A 20,364-nucleotide genomic window follows, 5' to 3' on the forward strand; every position below is an offset into this window, starting at 1 on the left:
GTAACCAAATGGACCCTTATGGACCCTTTAACTCTTGAGAGTGTAAAATGAAACCAAATGGACCCAGGAGGGTCCATTTGGTTTCAAGAGTTAAATTATTGTTAAAAATCTGCATTACTTAATTTACAAGAAGTCTACACATTTAGAGAGAATGTAGAAGAAATGTTATTTTGATTAACGCTTGCCTGTTGTCTGTCCTTTTAAAACACCAATACAGCATGAAATTGTGGACAAAATCTTATCCGACAACTAAATATTCTAGTAAATATTCTAGAAAAGTCTCATCAAATGGTTGTCCGTGGCTCAAATGCAGAATAAAAAATCACACCCGTGTGAACTGAGTGGTGTAAGGTTTTATATAGCATGATCAGCTGTGGTCTGACGTAATGTCTGACGTAATGAAATAAGGTAAGGTATTATGTAGCCTGATCAGCTCTGATCTGACGTAATGAAATCACACCCGGATGTGATTTCACAACTGGCTTTTTCTGCGCAGAGAAAATGACCACGGTTGCTACGGTCATCCAGTTCACCCGGGTGTGATTTAATTACGTCAGAAATTATTTTGAACATAGCAACCATGCTCATTTTTTTATGCACACAAAAGCCAGTTGTAGGAGTGGTTTACACCACTCAAAAATAATGGGCCTGGATATGAAAAGGGTTGAAAACCACTGCTACAGCACTACTCACTACACTTGCTTGTGTCACAGATTTGTGTTTACGTGGTCATGCTTGTGTAAGTGCACCCTTGTTTGTGCAGTCAGTGGGAACCACAGCATGATGAAAACAAGTGTTCATCGTTGCGGGTTATAACGTATTTGTCTGATGTCATGTTTGCGTCACTATTTGGCCAGCTTCAGAGGTGAACACTAAACAGTATATGGCTGCATAATGGTTCATTATACTGTGAATAATAGTGCATGCATGTGGACAAATACATGCAAACCGGTGGCCTCGAACAACCTTTCTTTGAAGCATGACTTCAAAGGTACTGGCTAGTACCCACTGGGAGAGTAGTGGTTAAGATGCTCGCCCTCCTGGACCACACATTTCGTTACTGGCCTGGGACCCAAGACCTTCCTACTGCAAGGCTGTCTAAAAGTTGCTGCCTGTTTGCAATACGGAATTTGCGTAAAAGTATGGCGATGTGTTATGTTGATGTGCCGGTATATTTGCCATCTTTATCCAGCTTCTGTCTCTTCTGTCCTCTTCCTCAGGACTCGGAGTCTCTGGACAACTGCATCCAGAGCACCTTGTCGGCCCTCTACCCTCCGTTCAGCGTCACCGCTGCCACGGTGCTCTGGCAGCTGTTCAGTGTGGTGGAGAGGCAGTACCGCGGGGACGGACTCCGCTGTCTCGTCGACTTCCTCCTCCCCGCTAAGAGAATCCTCCAGGTCATCCAGCAGGAGACGTGCGTAAGTAAGACGGCCAGGACTGGATGGATGACTCCTGTTGTGTTGCTTTGGTGTTATTAAGAGGGCAAAGCAGGCTAATCTTTCGTCCGGTAGCTGACCTCCGCTGTTTTCTGGAGAACACAGCGGAGCTGGCTAGATGTTCTGTTTGGCACTTAGATTTGGCTTCGGTCCCAGGTGAGATGAAAAGCAATGAAAAGGGCAGCGAGGGACAAAATGAAGGGAAGATAAAGTTGAAAGCTTCACAAAACCCCCATTTAGTTCCACCCAAACACGTCATATCTGGAATACTACACACTCCGATAGATACTGCGTTGGAGCAATTAGACAAAAATGTTGTGAGAAAAGACAGAGAGAGAATGTGAGTGCAGAGCTGATGAGTGGGAACTTTTTTGCCGAGTAGGCGAAGGGGAGCGACGGACTGGGACAGAGTTGATTGTTGTTCAGAAAACAAGCTGAGAGCCAGGCCATCCATGCTCTGAATAGACAAACAGAGAGAAACTGTGGTCGCTCTCAGCCTCTTTGGCCCAAACTGAAACTCAATATCGGCTCCCACAAGCTTTGATTGCTGTGGGTTAGGGCTCCATGTCCAAAGTCCTGAAACCTTATTCTGCTGTATTCATCTCTGCTGTGATTACACTGTGACGATAGCCATACAGCAATAGTTTCGCCTAAGCCTAGCCCCTGAGAATGGCTTGGTGTGCAGTGCAGTCTTTGTACGGCTCGCAATATGAGAGGCTTCGCTGGAGGATCACGTTCTCAATCACTTTAGCAGGAAGTCGAAGGGAAAGAAATGGAAAGGAAAAAGGAATAATGGAAAAAAGGCAACCCTCAAGCACTGTTTTTTTTTGCTTTTAGTGTCTGTCTGACATTGTACATAACAGTAGAGTCATGGGGAATATTTGTGTTGTTGTTGCTAAGGGCTCAGGCCTGATCAGACAGGTTTTCATCTTCCTGTTAGAGTGATGCTTGACTGCAGTGATTCATCCACTGGGGGTGGGGTCCTGTGATAGCTCCTTGTGTCTCTATTAAAGTTAAACAGATGTTTCACTATAGGTGTACTGGTGGTGCCGCCTATTGGCTCAGAACCAGCCAGAACCTTATTGGTTTGCATCCAGCGAATGCAGTGGCTCTCAAAGGTGCGGTCCAGGGACTCTCATGGCTCCTTGAGGGGGTTCCAAATGCACCCTACAGGTGTATAAACGTGATAGTGATAGTGTACAAATGAATCAAATGGACCCGTAAGGGAGTACACTCTCAAATGTTTCTCAAATGTAATGCACAATTTGCATGTACTTTAGTCTACTAAACTCTAATTGGTGGGCTATGGACAGTTCAGAAACCTGCCCACCAATGACATCATCGTTGAGGATTCCAAGCTAAAAGAAACTATAGCCTTTCTCTGACTGGAAAGTTAGCATGCTGAAATAGAAACCATTGTTCTTGCATTAATAGAACATTTAAAAAATGATTGAAATTTTTAAATGACCAACCCTGATATCACTGGTTGGCACAGCCCTCCTCTGAGAGACAGAGAAAATGTGCCATGTGCCAAATGACCATTAATGAGGACCGATTACAGTATATGAAGATACAATGAAAATGGGCGAAGTGGTCCGAGCATCCGTGTTGAGGGGAAAGCTTTAGCAGAAAATATTTAATGTTGGAATGTTTGTTCCGAAAATGGAAAATAAGAAGATGTGTTCCAAATAGATCCACTGTAGTTATTATTTAGTCTCACAGTTACATTATTATTATTATTATTATTATTATTATTATTATTATTATTATTATTATTATTATTATTATTATTATTATTATTATTATTATTATTATTATTATTATTATTATCTTTCACAAATAGCAGTTCTACAAGCTCACATATCACGTAGCTTGTAGATCACAATTGTTTCTACTTTTGTCTGACACTGTACTGTACTCTATGACAAAGTACTAGGGCAAAACATTGGTAATTGGTGGGCTAGGACTGTCCGAAATCGGGATCAGCATTGGGCCAAAAATAAAATCTGGCATTGGTCGGGCTCTATGAAAGAGGGGGGGGGGGGGGGACTGTTGGAGGGGAGGGGGGGGTGAGCCTTATTATAATGAGTCAAATATGTGGGAGGGGAGTAGCTGGGATGAGGGTGTGGCAGAGCAAATAATTTGCATACACAGCGTCCCCACCACATCAGGACATTGTGGTACTGCAGCTAAAACTGCTTTAGACGCCAGACAGAAATTACATGGACTGGTTTTTATCAGAGTGATGATTTATGCTCAAACCGTTTGTGGGACATAAACAATATTATATTAAATATTAAAAACGGTTTTAAAATGTTAAACGTTGGGAGCGACAGATGTGCTGACATGTAACATTCTCTCTTGTCCGGACCAGGTGCGGTTCCGAGGCCTGCTGTTCTACCACGAGGGTTGGCCCCTCTGCATTCACGAGAAGGTGGTCCTGCAGCTCGCTCCTCTGCACAAGGTGCGCCTGAGGCAAGGGGACTTCTACCTGCAGGTCGTCCCGTTGGGCCGCAAGGCCGCCAAGCTGGTGATAAAATGCCTGTCGGCCAGCGGGCAGGCCGTCGCCGAGATCCCCGTCGCGGAGAGCATGTACGGCAGCGTCTTCACCGCCGACTTCCTGCAGAATGTGACGCGTGAGCGCGGCGGCAGCAATCTGCACCCGCTACAGAACTGCCTGCTCACCACCGGCACCGCGGTGTACAGGACGCCGTGGAAGAACGTGGTCAACCCGCTGTTTGTCACCAGCACGGTGGACGCCATCATGCAGGCACGTGGCCACAGTGGGGGCGGCGGAGGCTTCAGGGGCCACCTGAGCACCTGCAGCACCAGCGGCTCCACGGGGACCCTCGACAGCCACCGCAGCTCCAGGGAGTCCCTGCACTCCCAGGGAGCCGATTCCACCTTCTCGGATCCCCCGACGACCCCCAATGGGGGTCCCCCGGTCAGCACTCGGGCCGCCCCACATCAGGATTCTGGACTCGAACCGACGGAGGGCCATAAAAACCTCCGAGCGGCCGAAACGGCCACCTCTAGCACTAAAACAGACCGAGCCATCCGAGACAATGGGTCGGGACACATCGGGCGGGAGGACAGGGGAGGAGGGAGGGAGAGGGGGTCAGTATCCAAGACCCTGTCCTTCAGCACGGATCTGAGTGAGCCGGGCCCCTCTCGGCGCCGCCACCCCAGGGACTCGGCAGCGTTCGAGACCAAGAGACTGTTCAGGAAGTCCTACATGGAGGCCCTGCAGAACCCCATGCATCTGGGCTCCAGCTCCGAGTCCATCCTGGAGGAGGGCCCGGAGCACGGCACCGCGGGGGGCAGGGTGGCGGCGGTGACATCGGGCAGTGTCCCTGCCGACACCCGTAACTCTCCGAGAGAGCACACGTCCCGCAGGCTGGGGGGCACAGGCAGGGGCTGGCTGCTGAGCGGAGACGACTCCCCTCGGCCCAGCACGCCCTTGCTCTACCTGCAGAGGGGGCTACGCAGCGCCGAGAGGCGGGCCGAAAGGCGCTCCAAGTCCCTGGAGAGGACTAACAAGGCTGGCCAGGTCAAGGGTCACAGGGAACGCTCCTCCTCTGGGGGCTCGGTCAACATCTCCCCCAAGAAGCTCATCAACGGCTACGCGCTGCGCTTCGGGAAGCTAGAGCTGGACACAGCCTTCCCTGCTTCTGAGAGGAGGAGCAGCCGAGACGAGTCAGGTTTGTGGAGATGTACTACTCGACCTCATGCCATACATTATGCAAAATCACTAATCACTACAAATTGCTTAACTTCATTGAAATGACTTGTTTATATACTGTAGTACATTACTATGACAGCAATCAAAGTTAAGTTGCTTGGGGAAAAAATAAAAGGATTTATGATTTTCTCATCATAAAACAAGGCTTTGTTGCAACAAGCGTACCTTGGCAGGGTAATATTCTCAACTGTCACTCTGAACTTACTAACAACAGTTGTTTGTTTTCCTCTAACTGTGGCTGAATCATAACAGCCTTGATTGAGCACATTGGCTTCTTCCTATCAAATACAACCTTAGGGCCTAAAATTCAGCTTTCATTACAAAACAGTTTGAGAATGGCAATTTACCAATATGCACCAGTACCTGATTATACTGTTTATGATTGGTGAGGTTAGTCAGTCAGTGGGCTGGGGTTGGACTCATGAGTTGATGCCAGGAGACTGCTCATAATTGACAAGCGCTTGCTTTATCAGTATGACTGGTGACAGATTTGCTTTTTTAAAAGCCCATAGCCATGTGTTTTTTGGCTTGTCCTGGGGACACGTATGGCCCTACCCTGGAAACAGGCAACTTTTTAAACCCCAGCCCAGGCGTGGTTCAGAATCAGAAAGCTGACTCCTGTTTTCTTTACTATACTGTGACGTGAGTTTAGCTTTTTGCTTTTCGTGTTGGTCTGCTCAGGTAGCTCAGGAAAAAAGTACCAATGAGAAAGTGTTGTCGGGGAAATCACACTATTTTGTTAAGCGCAGCCTCTTCCGGGTATTGAATTGTGATGACAAGACTAAGTGAGCTCATTTTAAACCTCTCAAAGAGTACAGGATGACCACTACGCCAGCCGTGCAGTAAAGATACAGCAACAAAATGATCAATTCACTTTTTGAGTGGTGTGGGGCGCTCGCTGGCCTAGTGGTCCAGGCGCATGCCACATATAGGTTCTGGCCTGACAGCGTGTCGCGTGTTCGAGTCCTGCTCATGACGACCTTTGCTGTGTGTCTCCCCCTCTTTCCTAGTGTCTATCTTCACTTGTAACTAACAAAAAGCCAAAAACAAATCTTAAAAAAAAAAAAAGATTACCTCAGTGTAGATTGTGTTTCAGCTCTTGCAAAGCAGGTTTCCCACACAGAGAACTTAAAAGAGTGATCACAAAGGATCCTGTGAGCGACCTGAGAGACCCCAGTATCCCACAGTGACATGGCCTGGAGTGAGGTGGACCTTCCAGTGTGAACAGGGCCGGGGGTCTGGCGGCTCGGGTCCCAGACAGATGGGTTGCTTCGTTCACAAAAGGTTCCATTGTGAAACATTGAGGCGCTTGGGGATGAAGGCAGCAGAAGCCTTTCAAATTCTACCTGTGTTCATGTGGAACCACTAGATCCAGCCTGCACTGATTCACACTTTGCTCTGGAGAAGGAGAGGTTTTTTTTTAAATGTTTTTTTTTTTGTGGTTTTCGCCTTTATTTTTACATTTTTTTATGGAGGGACAGACAGTAGGCTGACAGGAAATGGGGGAGCGAGATGGGGGGGAAGACATGCAGTAAAGGCCGTCGGGATCGGGAGTCGAACCCGCGGCACACTGCCAGACTGGATTACCAGCCAAGGTGCCTGGACCATTGAGCCATGGCCCAGGCCAATACTCTGAGTTTTAACCACTTTCAACCTGGCATTCCTATTTCGATCATATCATTATAGGCCAAGATTCTTTTAAACACTGTCGTAGAACAATGTATAAATCAGGCATAAGTGGCATAAGCAGGACAGAATTGAAACCCATGATGCCAGACTGCAAACATTTTACGTGTGAAACCTCTGTGATTTCATTTCATCTATGCATGTTTGCCTGCTATCAAGCCATGCTAAAGCTGTTCTGGCCTCTCATTGGTGGTTTAAAACAGTGTCTAAGATGGTATACACAACAGCCTTTCACATGGCACAATGAACAGGAGGCTTTGCCCTACATTTGTCGCTTCCTCTGAAAACAAAGCAACTTAGGAAGCATGCAGCAAACAGAAGCGCGGCCGCGCAGTCACACAGGAAATGCATTGACTTTTTGAAGACAATAGAGGTTGAGCTCAACCTATTGGCAGGGGTGACCGTCACAGAACAGGGCAGGACAATACAGGAGGCCAGGCAGAGACGCTTTGAAAAGAAAACACCCAGGAAGGTGTCTGTCAAATACTGAACCATAGAATGCCATCTCTCTCTCTGCACACTCCCAGTCCCAATGGTCCAATGTCACCGCCAGAAAAGTCTAGTGGTGACATCAAGTCTAGAAGATGACTTCATACATTAAACCCTGGCATGTATACAAATATTTCTTTATGATATTGTTTAGAAAAGGAAAGTTCCTGATGATTATCTCTGCCAGGCTGAGAACTTGCATTCGATCATGCCTGTGTCTGCCTGCAGGTAATCTCACAAACGTCTACATATTTCTTGTCCATGCTGAATATTTTTCAAATCAATATTCCGTGTGAAAGCTGCCAGGTTACTGGACTGGCCCTCCGGGGTTACGATGAAGCCAGTAAACAGTGGTACCAGTTGGGAATGTCAGAAGCAGCATTCCTGTAAAAACAGAGCCCTGAGGGCTGGTTGTGGAGCAGAGAAGGAGGGAGGAGGATGAGAGAGACGGAAAGGCTAATAACGCCAGAGTTTTAGCCTGCAGAAGCCACCAATGAGTCACAGTGAGCAAACACCTGGTCTCCGTAATGAGTCAGAGTGAGCTCATTGCCACTAGAACACACCTTGCTCACCGCTAATGAGTGTTGGTCAATGGCATGACTCTGTTAGGTAAGAAAATGCTGAGGTGAAAGGAAGATTCGACATGATACTGACTGTGCTCAACTAGTACCTACAGTAAACATTTCAGTCTGTGAAGAATTAACAGTACGTAACTGCATGGGCTGCACACTTTCCTGTTCCTCTATTCCCCCTGCTCAGCTTCATATACGAATGAATAAATAAATAAATACAAATAGAACAGTAGAATGCCCACTGTTCTGTTAAACAAAAAGTAATCTCCAACATGATAGTGATGTACAGTACAGTACATTTTCATATCTCTGCTGTTGGGGAGAAACCACCCAACTCCAAAATGTTCATTTTTCAGGAAATTAAAAATATAAAAGAAAACCTTATATTTACAAAAATACAAAAAAAAGAAAATATTTTTAATAACAATTTTGTAATATATCATCATGTAATTAAATACTAAGGATGTATATCATTACTGACTAGTCTACACATTGATGTTGTTGTCTTGGTCTTCTGTAGTGGTGTAAAGTAACACAGTACATTTGCTTAAGTACCGTACTTAAGTACAATGTTGAGGATTTTGTACTTTACTTGAGTATTTCCAACTTCAAATACAATTTACATGTACTCCACTACATCTCAGATCCAAATATTGTACTTACTCAAGTAAATGTTGAATTCCGGGACTTTTACTTGTTAACGGAGCAGTTCTGCATTGCAGCATTGATACTTTTACTCAAGTAAAAAAAACAACAACATTTGAGTACTTTTTTCCGCCACCACTGTCTGCAGGTCAGCATGACGTGGTCATCGGCGGCGAGACCAGGCGGCCCAGCCACGGTGGAGAGGACTCACACGTGCCTAAACCAGCCAATGGGACGGCCGTCCACCCGTCCTCTGGGTCCACATGTCCTCCGTCAGACTGGTGCTGCTCACGCCTCCCCACCCTAGCATCACAGGTCAACCAGGAGCTGCTGGCATCCGGGGCCGTCGCTCTACCCGGTAGGTAATGCAATGAGCCAGCACCGTGACATATCAGTGGCTGCAGGTTTATCCCGCTGCTTAGTGTGTGTGTGTCTGTACACAGTATGTTCTCATCTTACACACACCTGATAGGGCTGTGTCATACAATATCCTCGCATCATTGTCGCTGAGTTGTATAGCCCAAAGAAACTCGCACACGTACCATCCTACTTCACTCAAATTAAAAACAAGAATGACTCTCGAGGGCCCTATTTTTTCATCAGTGCTAAACCCCTTTCTTTTTTTTTTTACTATTTTGAAAAACATATTAATTAGCCGATCTACATCAACACGTTGTGAGCTTGCTCGTAGATCGGCTATTTGAACTATTCAAAAATGTTTTTCAAAATAGTAAAAAAGGCAAAGAAGTTTAGGGATAAGGGGTTTAGCACAGATGAAAATAGGGCCCTAAGCTCTTGTAGCGCCCGTTTTCGTTCGTTTCCGACGTTCCTTTGTTGGTTCACTCACAGTGTTTTGTTATGGTTGTCCTCTACGCTCCAGTCAGCTCATAACATTAGCTTCTGTTAGTTTCTGTTGCCACTCACTCCGCATTGCGGCGTTCAGAGTATGGGTTTTTATGCCATTCAGACTATCATTCGCTTTGGAGGCAGCCAATCATATAGGTCCCTAGTAAGGTCGCTAGGAGGCAGCCAATCATGACGGTCGGCACTAAAATCGCCACTAAAGTCGTCTTTACGGTCATCAGTAGTGGTGGGTGGAAATGTAGTCCAGGTGCTTTTCAAGCACCTGGCTGGAATTTCTCAACTGTGGCTGTAAAAGTGAAATGAAGCAGCTGAGAGATAATTTACATCTGCGGTCCCTGGGTGGACGTTACCACAACACAAACAAACATAAACCTACTGAGAGGGTTAACGCCACTAGACATTATGGTAGGAGGTTTGTCAGTACGAGAGCTGCTGACTTGACCCGTGGCTGCATGTCCTTCTCTTCTTCCAGGAAACCGAGACCGCGGTGGGAGGTCCGTGCTCCAGGTGTGCACCAGGGGTCGGGTGTGGACAGGTGAGAGCTGCACAGCCACAGACCTCACCTGTTTACTGGGATACTACTATTCCACGCTACGGTAAGTCACATTTCATCAACTTTCACACCTGACCTGAGTACAGTTCCCAGTTCAACATGTGTGTATTGGGGGGGGGAGGGGGGTGGGGGGGGAGGTTATAAACTTTAAAGGACCACTTCACCACTTTTCAACCTATCTTCATATAATAGGTCCTCACTAATAATCATGATAAAATGGCACCATTTTTTCCTACTCGGTCTGTGTCTCATACGAGGGCTGTGGGCAGTTCAGAAACCCGTCCACCAGTGACATCATCGTTAGGCAGATTTTTTTTAAACACGATTTTTTTTACAAACATTTTTTGATTTTTATTATCGTGAGAACAATGGCTTCCATTTTCGCATTGCAACTTTTCAGGAATAGAAAGCCTGCAGTTTCTATTAGCTTGGATTCCCCATCGATGATGTCACTGGTGGACGGGTCTCTGAACTGCCCACAGCCCTCCTATGAGACACAGACCGAGTAGAAAGAAATGGTGCCATTTTATCACGATTATTAGTGAGGACCTATTATATGAAGATAGGTTGAAAAGTGGTGAAGTGGTCCTTTAAGTATAATCAGAACAATATGAACTTAAAAATAAAAAATTGGAACGTGCATATGACGATCATTTTTTACCTTACTTGGGGGTCCCGACCCACAGGTTGTATACTAGTATACAGTAAACTAGTATATTAATTGTGAATTGTGGTTGTTTAGGAGTGAGAGGTGTGATCAAGGCCTGACTGTCCTCATAGACAGCAGGAGACAGCAGCCACGTCCAGCTCTTCTCTCATCCCTGTCTGAACTCCAGGTGAGCCCACACTGGAAAATATGCACAGTAATTAGCTTTCAACTTGCCCAAGGAGCAGGGAACTCTCTCTCCCTCTCTCTCTCTCTCTCTCTCTCTCTCTCTCTCTCTCTCTCTGATGTTGTGTTTTATACCATAATGAAGCAATGTTTCCCCTCGCTGTAATTAATGCTATCCTGACACTTTGGCTGGCTCCTTCACCGCTGACCAAGTTCTATTTCCTTTTCAAAGAAGCACTCCTTGCTCCTCCATGACATTACATTTTGTGTGATAAAGGCTAGCCTCGGGGCACGCGTGGAGAGACTTGTTCTCACTTGTCTTGTCTTTAACCGCACGCTGCATGTCGGGGGTTGGCTGTCTTCTTCAGCTCTCGCCTCTCTAAGCATAGAGACGTATATCATCCAGTTATGATGATGACTTACTGATTTAAGAGTTGTAATTCTGCCCGCAACATGTAGGATTCAGTTTAAATACGTAGTTTGGGTTGTTTGGCTGTTTGTGGCAAAACGCTGCGTGCATTTTCATTGTATTGTTCTCAATTAAAACTGATTTGAAAAACGAATGTGTGTGTGTGTGTGTGTGTGTGTGTGCGTGTGCGTGTGCGTGTGTGTGGGTGTGCGTGTGTGCGTGTGCGAGTGCGTGTTTGTGTGCGTGCGTGTTTTCCCAGGTCTTAATACCAAATGCACTTTACTCCATTCTCTTCCTGGTGGACAAGGAGGCAGCCATCAAACCTGAGAGAGAAATCACTGTACAGGTAATAGACTTAATGAATTGAATTGCTACTTCACAGCTCTGGTAGCATTTACCTGCCTGATGCCTGGTATGATACAACATAAATGTGAAATATTACTCCGGAGGAATTGATTGATTGAATTTTATTAACAGATTGCAGAGTGTGTACAGTTCAGGGAAGGTACAGATCAATACAAAAACTGCTAAGAGGGTAATACTAGAGAAAGCACTGAGACTTGTTTACATCAGGGTCCTCCATTTTCAATTCAGAAAAACATTTATAAACAGATATACACATCTATGCAAAAAAGGGAGAAAAGAAAATCTGATACACTGTTAGAAAAAAGGGAAAACGTGTACAGTATAGAAAAATAGAAGGGGGAGGGGACTAGCTTTTTTACATGGGCCAGTTACGAATTGTAGCCGCCTGTAGGTGCTCTTTGAGAGCGGTTTTGAAGGAGGCTAGGGACTCACATTTCTTAACGGCTGTTGGTAGGGTGTTCCACATATTAGTGGCATAGGAGTGAAATGAATTTAGCCCCTTGTTTGAGCCGAATCTGGGTTGAACGTGGTTTGTTGAACTCCCTCTGGTGTTGTGATCGTGGACTTCATTGTCAAGTATTTTGACAGCTACATGGGTACCGGTATCTTAGTGGTGTAGCGGATCTTATAGACCAGGCCCATTGCAAGTTGCTGTACTCTGTCGTCAACTCTAAGCCCTTCCAACCTATCAAAATGAGCTGGGGGAGGTGGGTTCTGGGAGTCAGGCCAAGTAGTAGCCTGACTAGTTTGTTTTGGGAAGTCTGGAGCCTTGTTTTTAGGACCTTTTTGAGGTGCTGTTGTGGTACCATGAGGTGCATGCATAGTTGAAGAAACCTTGTCGAATGCTGTAATATACTAATATATACTGCCTATTGCTTCCTGATGTAACATACAACCGCCAAAATGAGGTATGATCACATGTGAAACGAGTTCATAACTACCGTCATATTTAATAACAGCGCCACACGGTGACAATAACAACAGTGTGGTTTTCACATCCCGCGGTGGCATAACATCTCAGTGTTCCACCAGCAGGAAGGACATGGTCTGTGACAGACTGCCGTCCGTTGTGGCCATTCATTCTTTGGCCTGTCCTTGAGCCATGTCTGTGATGATGGGAGAAGCAGCCGTCCTGCTATCAGGTCACGGTGGAGAGAGAGAGAGAGAGAGAGAGGAGAGAGAGAGAGAGAGAGAGAGAGAGAGAGAGGGGGGAGAGAGAGAGAGAGAGAGAGAGAGAGAGAGAGAGAGAGAATCTAAGCCTTTTTCCATTCTTATCAAAGTGTTGTTTATCAGTTGCAATAATTTTTGAGTCAACAGCTGTTCACAATGTTGACTGTTGTTACAGAGCTAAAACTAACTAAAACCCACTCTAGCTACTAACACCCAATAAAATCCCACCAAGCATTACTGTACTATCATTTGCATAAGAAGATATTACTTCTTTTCTTTTTTCTTTTACTCTTTTCCTAATCAAATCACATTGTAAAGACAATGGGTTGTCTAACCCAGTGGTTCCCAAACGTTTTAGCCCGTGACCCAAAACAACGCTTCGCACCGCATTGTCAGCTTGTAGATCTGCTATTTTCACTACCTTTAATTTATGGATTTTGGTTTCATTCATGAAAAGTTTTGCTTTTTTTTGGGAATGTTTTTTTTTATATGTTTTTAAATATTAATAATTAAAAAACAAATTTCGGAAACAAAAACATAACAATGTGTCCGTGACCCACAAATGGGTGTTTGGGAACCAGTGGTCGACACATTAGCGTTTTCCTTTATTGAGATAGATAGCGCTGGACTCTGGCTCTGATCATAGGCTAGGAACAGGAAGGGCCTTAACCATTACATCATCACTAGGCCCATGAGGAATGGCTGTTGCTGTTAAAGGGTATCCATGCTCAGTTGACTTTCCCTGGATTAATAATGGCTAAAAAAAGTAAATAAATAAATTGATTTTTGATCTTATTTGAAAATGTGGAAAAGGAAAATGTGAAACAACCGTCCATCTAAAAGCTCAGTGTGTCACATTGCGACCCGTCATGCGGTTGTTGATCTCCTTTTAGTGGCTAACCCTGACTTTATTATTGATAGAGTAAACCCAAAAGGTTTTGGGGTACCTGTGACATCATGTACATCATCATCATCATACTGTACTTAGCGAGCTACTCAAAAACCTTTTTTTCCTTTTTTTTTCTATAATCATCACATGCACACAAAATAGGGTTAAAGTGGTTAAGCTTATTTTACTGTAGCACAAGGTTGTCGCAATGCGATAATTCTTTTTTTAATACTGTTTTTATTAGGCATTTTGTATATGACATAACTTCAGAATATCTTTGACAATGATAATGAGTAATTAAGTGATATAAAATAAATAAATAATAATGACAGGTAGTGTAAATGTTCCAAATACAATACAATACATAATAAAATAGGTATATAAATGTGATTAACAAGAAAAAACAAAAAACATTTAAACAGTGACAAATGTGAACAGACAAACAAAGACAACAGGACAGACACTCTTGCTCTCAAACTTTCCCAACACGTTGAGTGTAACTGAATTACAGACATTTTTCTTTTTAAATGAGAAAAAATAAAATAAAGAAAAAACACTTTTTTCTTAGCTTGGAGATCAGTTCTTTCTGTCAAGCGGCACGGTCATACTACGGAGTAGAAGTTCGTCTTCAAAATGGCCACAGGTCAGAGCATAATGTGTGGCTGTGTGGCTGGCTGTGTTGCTTTGGTTTCTAGACGGAGCTGTGCACCTCTCTGAAGGCCCTACTGAAGCACATCGATTCCACTCAACTCACGGCGGAACTGGACGGCACCTTCCACTATGACCACACTCACTGGATCCACTTCAGACAGGTATACACCTTCCTTCTACTATGACCACACTCACTGGATGCACTTCAGACAGGTACACCTTATTCCACTACGACCACACTCACTGGATCCACTTCAGACAGGTACAGTGCTCACCTGGACCTGTCCCAATCAGCGATATATAAACTGGGCCCCAATGGAACAGTGATACAACATACATAAACAACCGGCCGCCACCAAAATAAGATAACGGCTTGGCTCCCATGTGGATTTCAGAGGTCGGCCAGTCTAAGGACCTCATTGCACACCTCATAGTTTGTTCTCCATCACTTAATTTCTAGTACATTATCAAAGGTAGGGTAAATAAAGTGATTTTCTTTGGTTAAATAAGTGTTAAAAAGCTCTATATTGTGATAAAGTGCTTGTTCATTTTCTGTTTATTAAAGAGTGGGAGAGACATGGAGACCCCTGTTATTGAACAAACACTTTATAGCAATATATCAGAATATAGTGATTTAACATTTTAACGAAATACATTTTGTTTTAACCCGTACCCTACCTTTTATCTTACATGCTGTTATTTTTTCAGTTTTCTAACTTAAAGGTTCTCACTCCCCATACTGTATGTCTCTCTCTCTATCTCTCTCTCTCTCTCTCTCTCTCTCTCTTATTTACAGAAAATCGAGCCGTTTGCCAGCAGCTGCAGTGCGGCCGTCTCCTCCCTCCAGGAGTCTATCACCTCGCTGAGCAACAGTGGCAACCTGGAAACCTCCGAGGTCAGAGCAAAGGATTTATGCTTCTCTGACGCACAATGGCTGTGCCTCTGGCTACATATCGTCACTTTTTTTTTTTATCGTTTCTCGTAACTTAACGCCATACTTGATCATACTGCAGTGTCACACAAAAGACACAAAAGTAGCAGATCTACATGCTTGAAACGCGGCGCGGAGTGACAGGTTTCAAGCTTGTCGATCTGCTACATTTTCTGCTCTTGAATTTGAATCCTGAAAGGTAACAGTTTTGGACATAATGAGGTTTCCACCCGACAGAAACGATATCTTGACTGGAGTAAATATTAGTATGTCTCTGTTTTCATTGCTAGCTTCTACATTCATAGTCTCTGTGCTGCCTTACTGATTGCACTGTGGCATTTTCCATTCCAATCAAACATTTCCAATCAACATCTGTGATTTGGTTCATCTTTTTTTTTAATATATATAAAACAAAACAAGCGTTTTAATTTATCACATCTCCTTGTTGTAGAAATGTAGCCCCTGAACGCAGCAAATCAGTGTGGAAACCAGGCTAGTAGGAATGACTAAAGGTCAGTGTTAATTACAGTGTGTGTGCATGCGCGTGTGCCTGTGCATGTGTTTATCATAGGTAGTATCGGAGGTGATGGAACAGCAGAAGAGTCTGATGAGGTTGGTGCTGGAGGACACTCGTCTGAACCGGCTGAGACTGGAGGGAGGGACGGTGCTGGCCCGTATCAGGAAGGAAGAGCCCTGTGAGAATGACAACTACAGGTAGGAGTATAGCCTGGCATTAGCCAGACTGATTCATTACAACTACAGGTAGGAGTATAGCCTCTCATTAGCCAGACTGATTCATTACAACTACAGGTAGGAGGATAGCCTCTCATTAGCCAGACTGATTCATTACAACTACAGGTAGGAGTATAGCCTCTCATTAGCCAGACTGATTCATTACAACTACAGGTAGGAGTATAGCCTGGCATTAGCCAGACTGATTAATTACAACTACAGGTAGGAGTATAGCCTCTCATTAGCCAGACTGATTCATTACAACTACAGGTAGGAGTATAGCCTCTCATTAGCCAGACTGATTCATTACAACTACAGGTAGGAGGATAGCCTCTCATTAGCCAGACTGATTCATTACAACTACAGGTAGGAGTATAGCCTCTCATTAGCCAGACTGATTCATTACAACTACAGGTAGGAGTATAGCCTCTCATTAGCCAGACTGATTCATTACAACTACAGGTAGGAGTATAGCCTCTCATTAGCCAGACTGATTCATTACAACTACAGGTAGGAGTATAGCCTCTCATTAGCCAGACTGATTCATTACAACTACAGGTAGGAGTATAGCCTCTCATTAGCCAGACTGATTCATTACAACTACAGGTAGGAGTATAGCCTCTCATTAGCCAGACTGATTCATTACAACTACAGGTAGGAGGATAGCCTCTCATTAGCCAGACTGATTCATTACGTGGATTCACAAGAGGACACAAGGTCCTCAGGACAGTTTGGGAATCACTGTTATGTATATACTGTACTGTATACCGTAGAACACAAAAACCTGCAAAACAAATGCCACTTTTGCTTTAAGCTGCATTTCGAGCTTGTGGATCTGCTACTTTTGCGGGACGCTGTAGGATGATCAAGTATGGCGTTAATTTACAAACAAAAAAACACACAAAAAGTTAGAATATGGAGATAAGAGGTTTCTGCCCGACAGCAACGATATAATAGGTGATGTACCAGTACAGACCAACCACATTGAATGATATAATAGGTGATGTACCAGTACAGACCAACCACATTGAATGATATAATAGGTGATGTACCAGTACAGACCAACCACATTGAATGATATAATAGGTGATGTACCAGTACAGACCAACCACATTGAATGATATAATAGGTGATGTACCAGTACAGACCAACCACATTGAATGATATAATAGGTGATGTACCAGTACAGACCAACCACATTGAATGATATAATAGGTGATGTACCAGTACAGACCAACCACATTGAATGATATAATAGGTGATGTACCAGTACAGACCAACCACATTGAATGATATAATAGGTGATGTACCAGTACAGACCAACCACATTGAATGATATAATAGGTGATGTACCAGTACAGACCAACCACATTGAATATAATAGGTGATGTACCAGTACAGACCAACCACATTGAATGATATAATAGGTGATGTACCAGTACAGACCAACCACATTGAATGATATAATAGGTGATGTACCAGTACAGACCAACCACATTGAATGATATAATAGGTGATGTACCAGTACAGACCAACCACATTGAATGATATAATAGGTGATGTACCAGTACAGACCAACCACATTGAATGATATAATAGGTGATGTACCAGTACAGACCAACCACATTGAATGATATAATAGGTGATGTACCAGTACAGACCAACCACATTGAATGATATAATAGGTGATGTACCAGTACAGACCAACCACATTGAATGATATAATAGGTGATGTACCAGTACAGACCAACCACATTGAATGATATAATAGGTGATGTACCAGTACAGACCAACCACATTGAATGATATAATAGGTGATGTACCAGTACAGACCAACCACATTGAATGATATAATAGGTGATGTACCAGTACAGACCAACCACATTGAATGATATAATAGGTGATGTACCAGTACAGACCAACCACATTGAATGATATAATAGGTGATGTACCAGTACAGACCAACCACATTGAATGATATAATAGGTGATGTACCAGTACAGACCAACCACATTGAATGATATAATAGGTGATGTACCAGTACAGACCAACCACATTGAATGATATAATAGGTGATGTACCAGTACAGACCAACCACATTGAATGATATAATAGGTGATGTACCAGTACAGACCAACCACATTGAATGATATAATAGGTGATGTACCAGTACAGACCAACCACATTGAATGATATAATAGGTGATGTACCAGTACAGACCAACCACATTGAATGATATAATAGGTGATGTACCAGTACAGACCAACCACATTGAATGATATAATAGGTGATGTACCAGTACAGACCAACCACATTGAATGATATAATAGGTGATGTACCAGTACAGACCAACCACATTGAATGATATAATAGGTGATGTACCAGTACAGACCAACCACATTGAATGATATAATAGGTGATGTACCAGTACAGACCAACCACATTGAATGATATAATAGGTGATGTACCAGTACAGACCAACCACATTGAATGATATAATAGGTGATGTACCAGTACAGACCAACCACATTGAATGATATAATAGGTGATGTACCAGTACAGACCAACCACATTGAATGATATAATAGGTGATGTACCAGTACAGACCAACCACATTGAATGATATAATAGGTGATGTACCAGTACAGACCAACCACATTGAATGATATAATAGGTGATGTACCAGTACAGACCAACCACATTGAATGATATAATAGGTGATGTACCAGTACAGACCAACCACATTGAATGATATAATAGGTGATGTACCAGTACAGACCAACCACATTGAATGATATAATAGGTGATGTACCAGTACAGACCAACCACATTGAATGATATAATAGGTGATGTACCAGTACAGACCAACCACATTGAATGATATAATAGGTGATGTACCAGTACAGACCAACCACATTGAATGATATAATAGGTGATGTACCAGTACAGACCAACCACATTGAATGATATAATAGGTGATGTACCAGTACAGACCAACCACATTGAATGATATAATAGGTGATGTACCAGTACAGACCAACCACATTGAATGATATAATAGGTGATGTACCAGTACAGACCAACCACATTGAATGATATAATAGGTGATGTACCAGTACAGACCAACCACATTGAATGATATAATAGGTGATGTACCAGTACAGACCAACCACATTGAATGATATAATAGGTGATGTACCAGTACAGACCAACCACATTGAATGATATAATAGGTGATGTACCAGTACAGACCAACCACATTGAATGATATAATAGGTGATGTACCAGTACAGACCAACCACATTGAATGGAGTGAGTGGACACTATATTCTCTGCACTATTTACAGTGTAGTGTATTCATAGTTAGTTAGTTAGTGACTGTATTGACACAACTGTATAAAACATTGAGTCCAAACAATAATCGAAAACCCATGAATAAAAACTTTACAAATGTACACAATACATTAAAATATACAATGCACAACACAAAAGCCCTTTACTCATCAATGTCATCATACAACAGGAGCTTTCTATTGCTCCAAAAGTGACAGGCATGTAGCATAGTAAGCATACGCAAAGTTCCTCTGTTAGTGCCCACAAAGAGTGAGCTCAAATCAATACTCTCATGTCCATATTTCACTCTGGTGTCTTATGTGAGAGGACACACCAGTACCGGTGGTATACAACTCCATCTCCTCATTTCCACACGCAGAGGGAGAGGACATACACTAGTTATTTATATACTGATCGTCGTCTTTTTCACGATTATTATTTTTTATTTCATGAATCCAGGGATGCTGTGGACATGGTGCACGTGTTGTACAACCAGGTGGACGAAGAGGTCCATAAGCTTGTGATTCTTTCAAACAAGTCCCAGAAACACTTGGAGAGTCTCCTGGACGTCCGCAGGTTCGAGGAGCAAACACAACAGGTAGGTTCCACCTTTATGTCTGAACATGCAGTATTTCTTACATTATGCTATAGTAAAAGAGAGCAGAGATATTACATTAAGACATTACATTATATTACATTACATTACATGGAAAAAACTACATGGGAAAAACTACTCACATGTTTTACTCAGGGCTGGCCTGAGGGGCGCTGTGTAGCCAAAAACAAACACCCAAAAACCAATTTGTATCGTAAAATCAATGTTATTTTATTTTTTATAATTTTTATCCCACGATTTTGTAACCCATTTTTCACCCCTGTGTCAATTATCTAATGCAGCGGTTCCCAAACCTTTTTGGCCGTGCACCCCCTGTTACCTCCAGACCTACAGTATATAGCTGACGCACCCCCCCACATGGAAATGTAAATTGCATAAGCTATAGAGATTTCCTATAAATAAATAATAATAATAATAATAAATAAATAAATATTTCCTATAAATACAC

The 20,364-nt window shown here is 43.3% G+C and overlaps 1 protein-coding gene across 4 annotated transcripts in view; it reads left to right on the plus strand.

Annotated features, from left to right (window-relative positions):
* The window catches only part of plekhg4b (pleckstrin homology domain containing, family G (with RhoGef domain) member 4B), a 57,385-nt gene that overhangs the window by 10,163 nt on the left and 26,858 nt on the right, over positions 1 to 20,364 (plus strand). For all 4 annotated transcript variants that reach the window (XM_079502804.1, XM_079502806.1, XM_079502805.1 and 1 more), the window contains exons 2-11: positions 1,221 to 1,418; positions 3,811 to 5,137; positions 8,719 to 8,928; positions 9,907 to 10,030; positions 10,730 to 10,823; positions 11,488 to 11,574; positions 14,349 to 14,465; positions 15,101 to 15,199; positions 15,807 to 15,949; positions 19,760 to 19,898. In XM_079502804.1, the coding sequence (XP_079358930.1) occupies positions 1,221 to 1,418; positions 3,811 to 5,137; positions 8,719 to 8,928; positions 9,907 to 10,030; positions 10,730 to 10,823; positions 11,488 to 11,574; positions 14,349 to 14,465; positions 15,101 to 15,199; positions 15,807 to 15,949; positions 19,760 to 19,898 (2,538 nt within the window). The remainder of the gene's footprint in view (positions 1 to 1,220; positions 1,419 to 3,810; positions 5,138 to 8,718; positions 8,929 to 9,906; positions 10,031 to 10,729; positions 10,824 to 11,487; positions 11,575 to 14,348; positions 14,466 to 15,100; positions 15,200 to 15,806; positions 15,950 to 19,759; positions 19,899 to 20,364) is intronic.

Source organism: Electrona antarctica (assembly GCF_951216825.1).
Source record: "Electrona antarctica genome assembly, chromosome: 6".
In the NCBI taxonomy this organism is placed as follows: domain Eukaryota; kingdom Metazoa; phylum Chordata; class Actinopteri; order Myctophiformes; family Myctophidae; genus Electrona; species Electrona antarctica.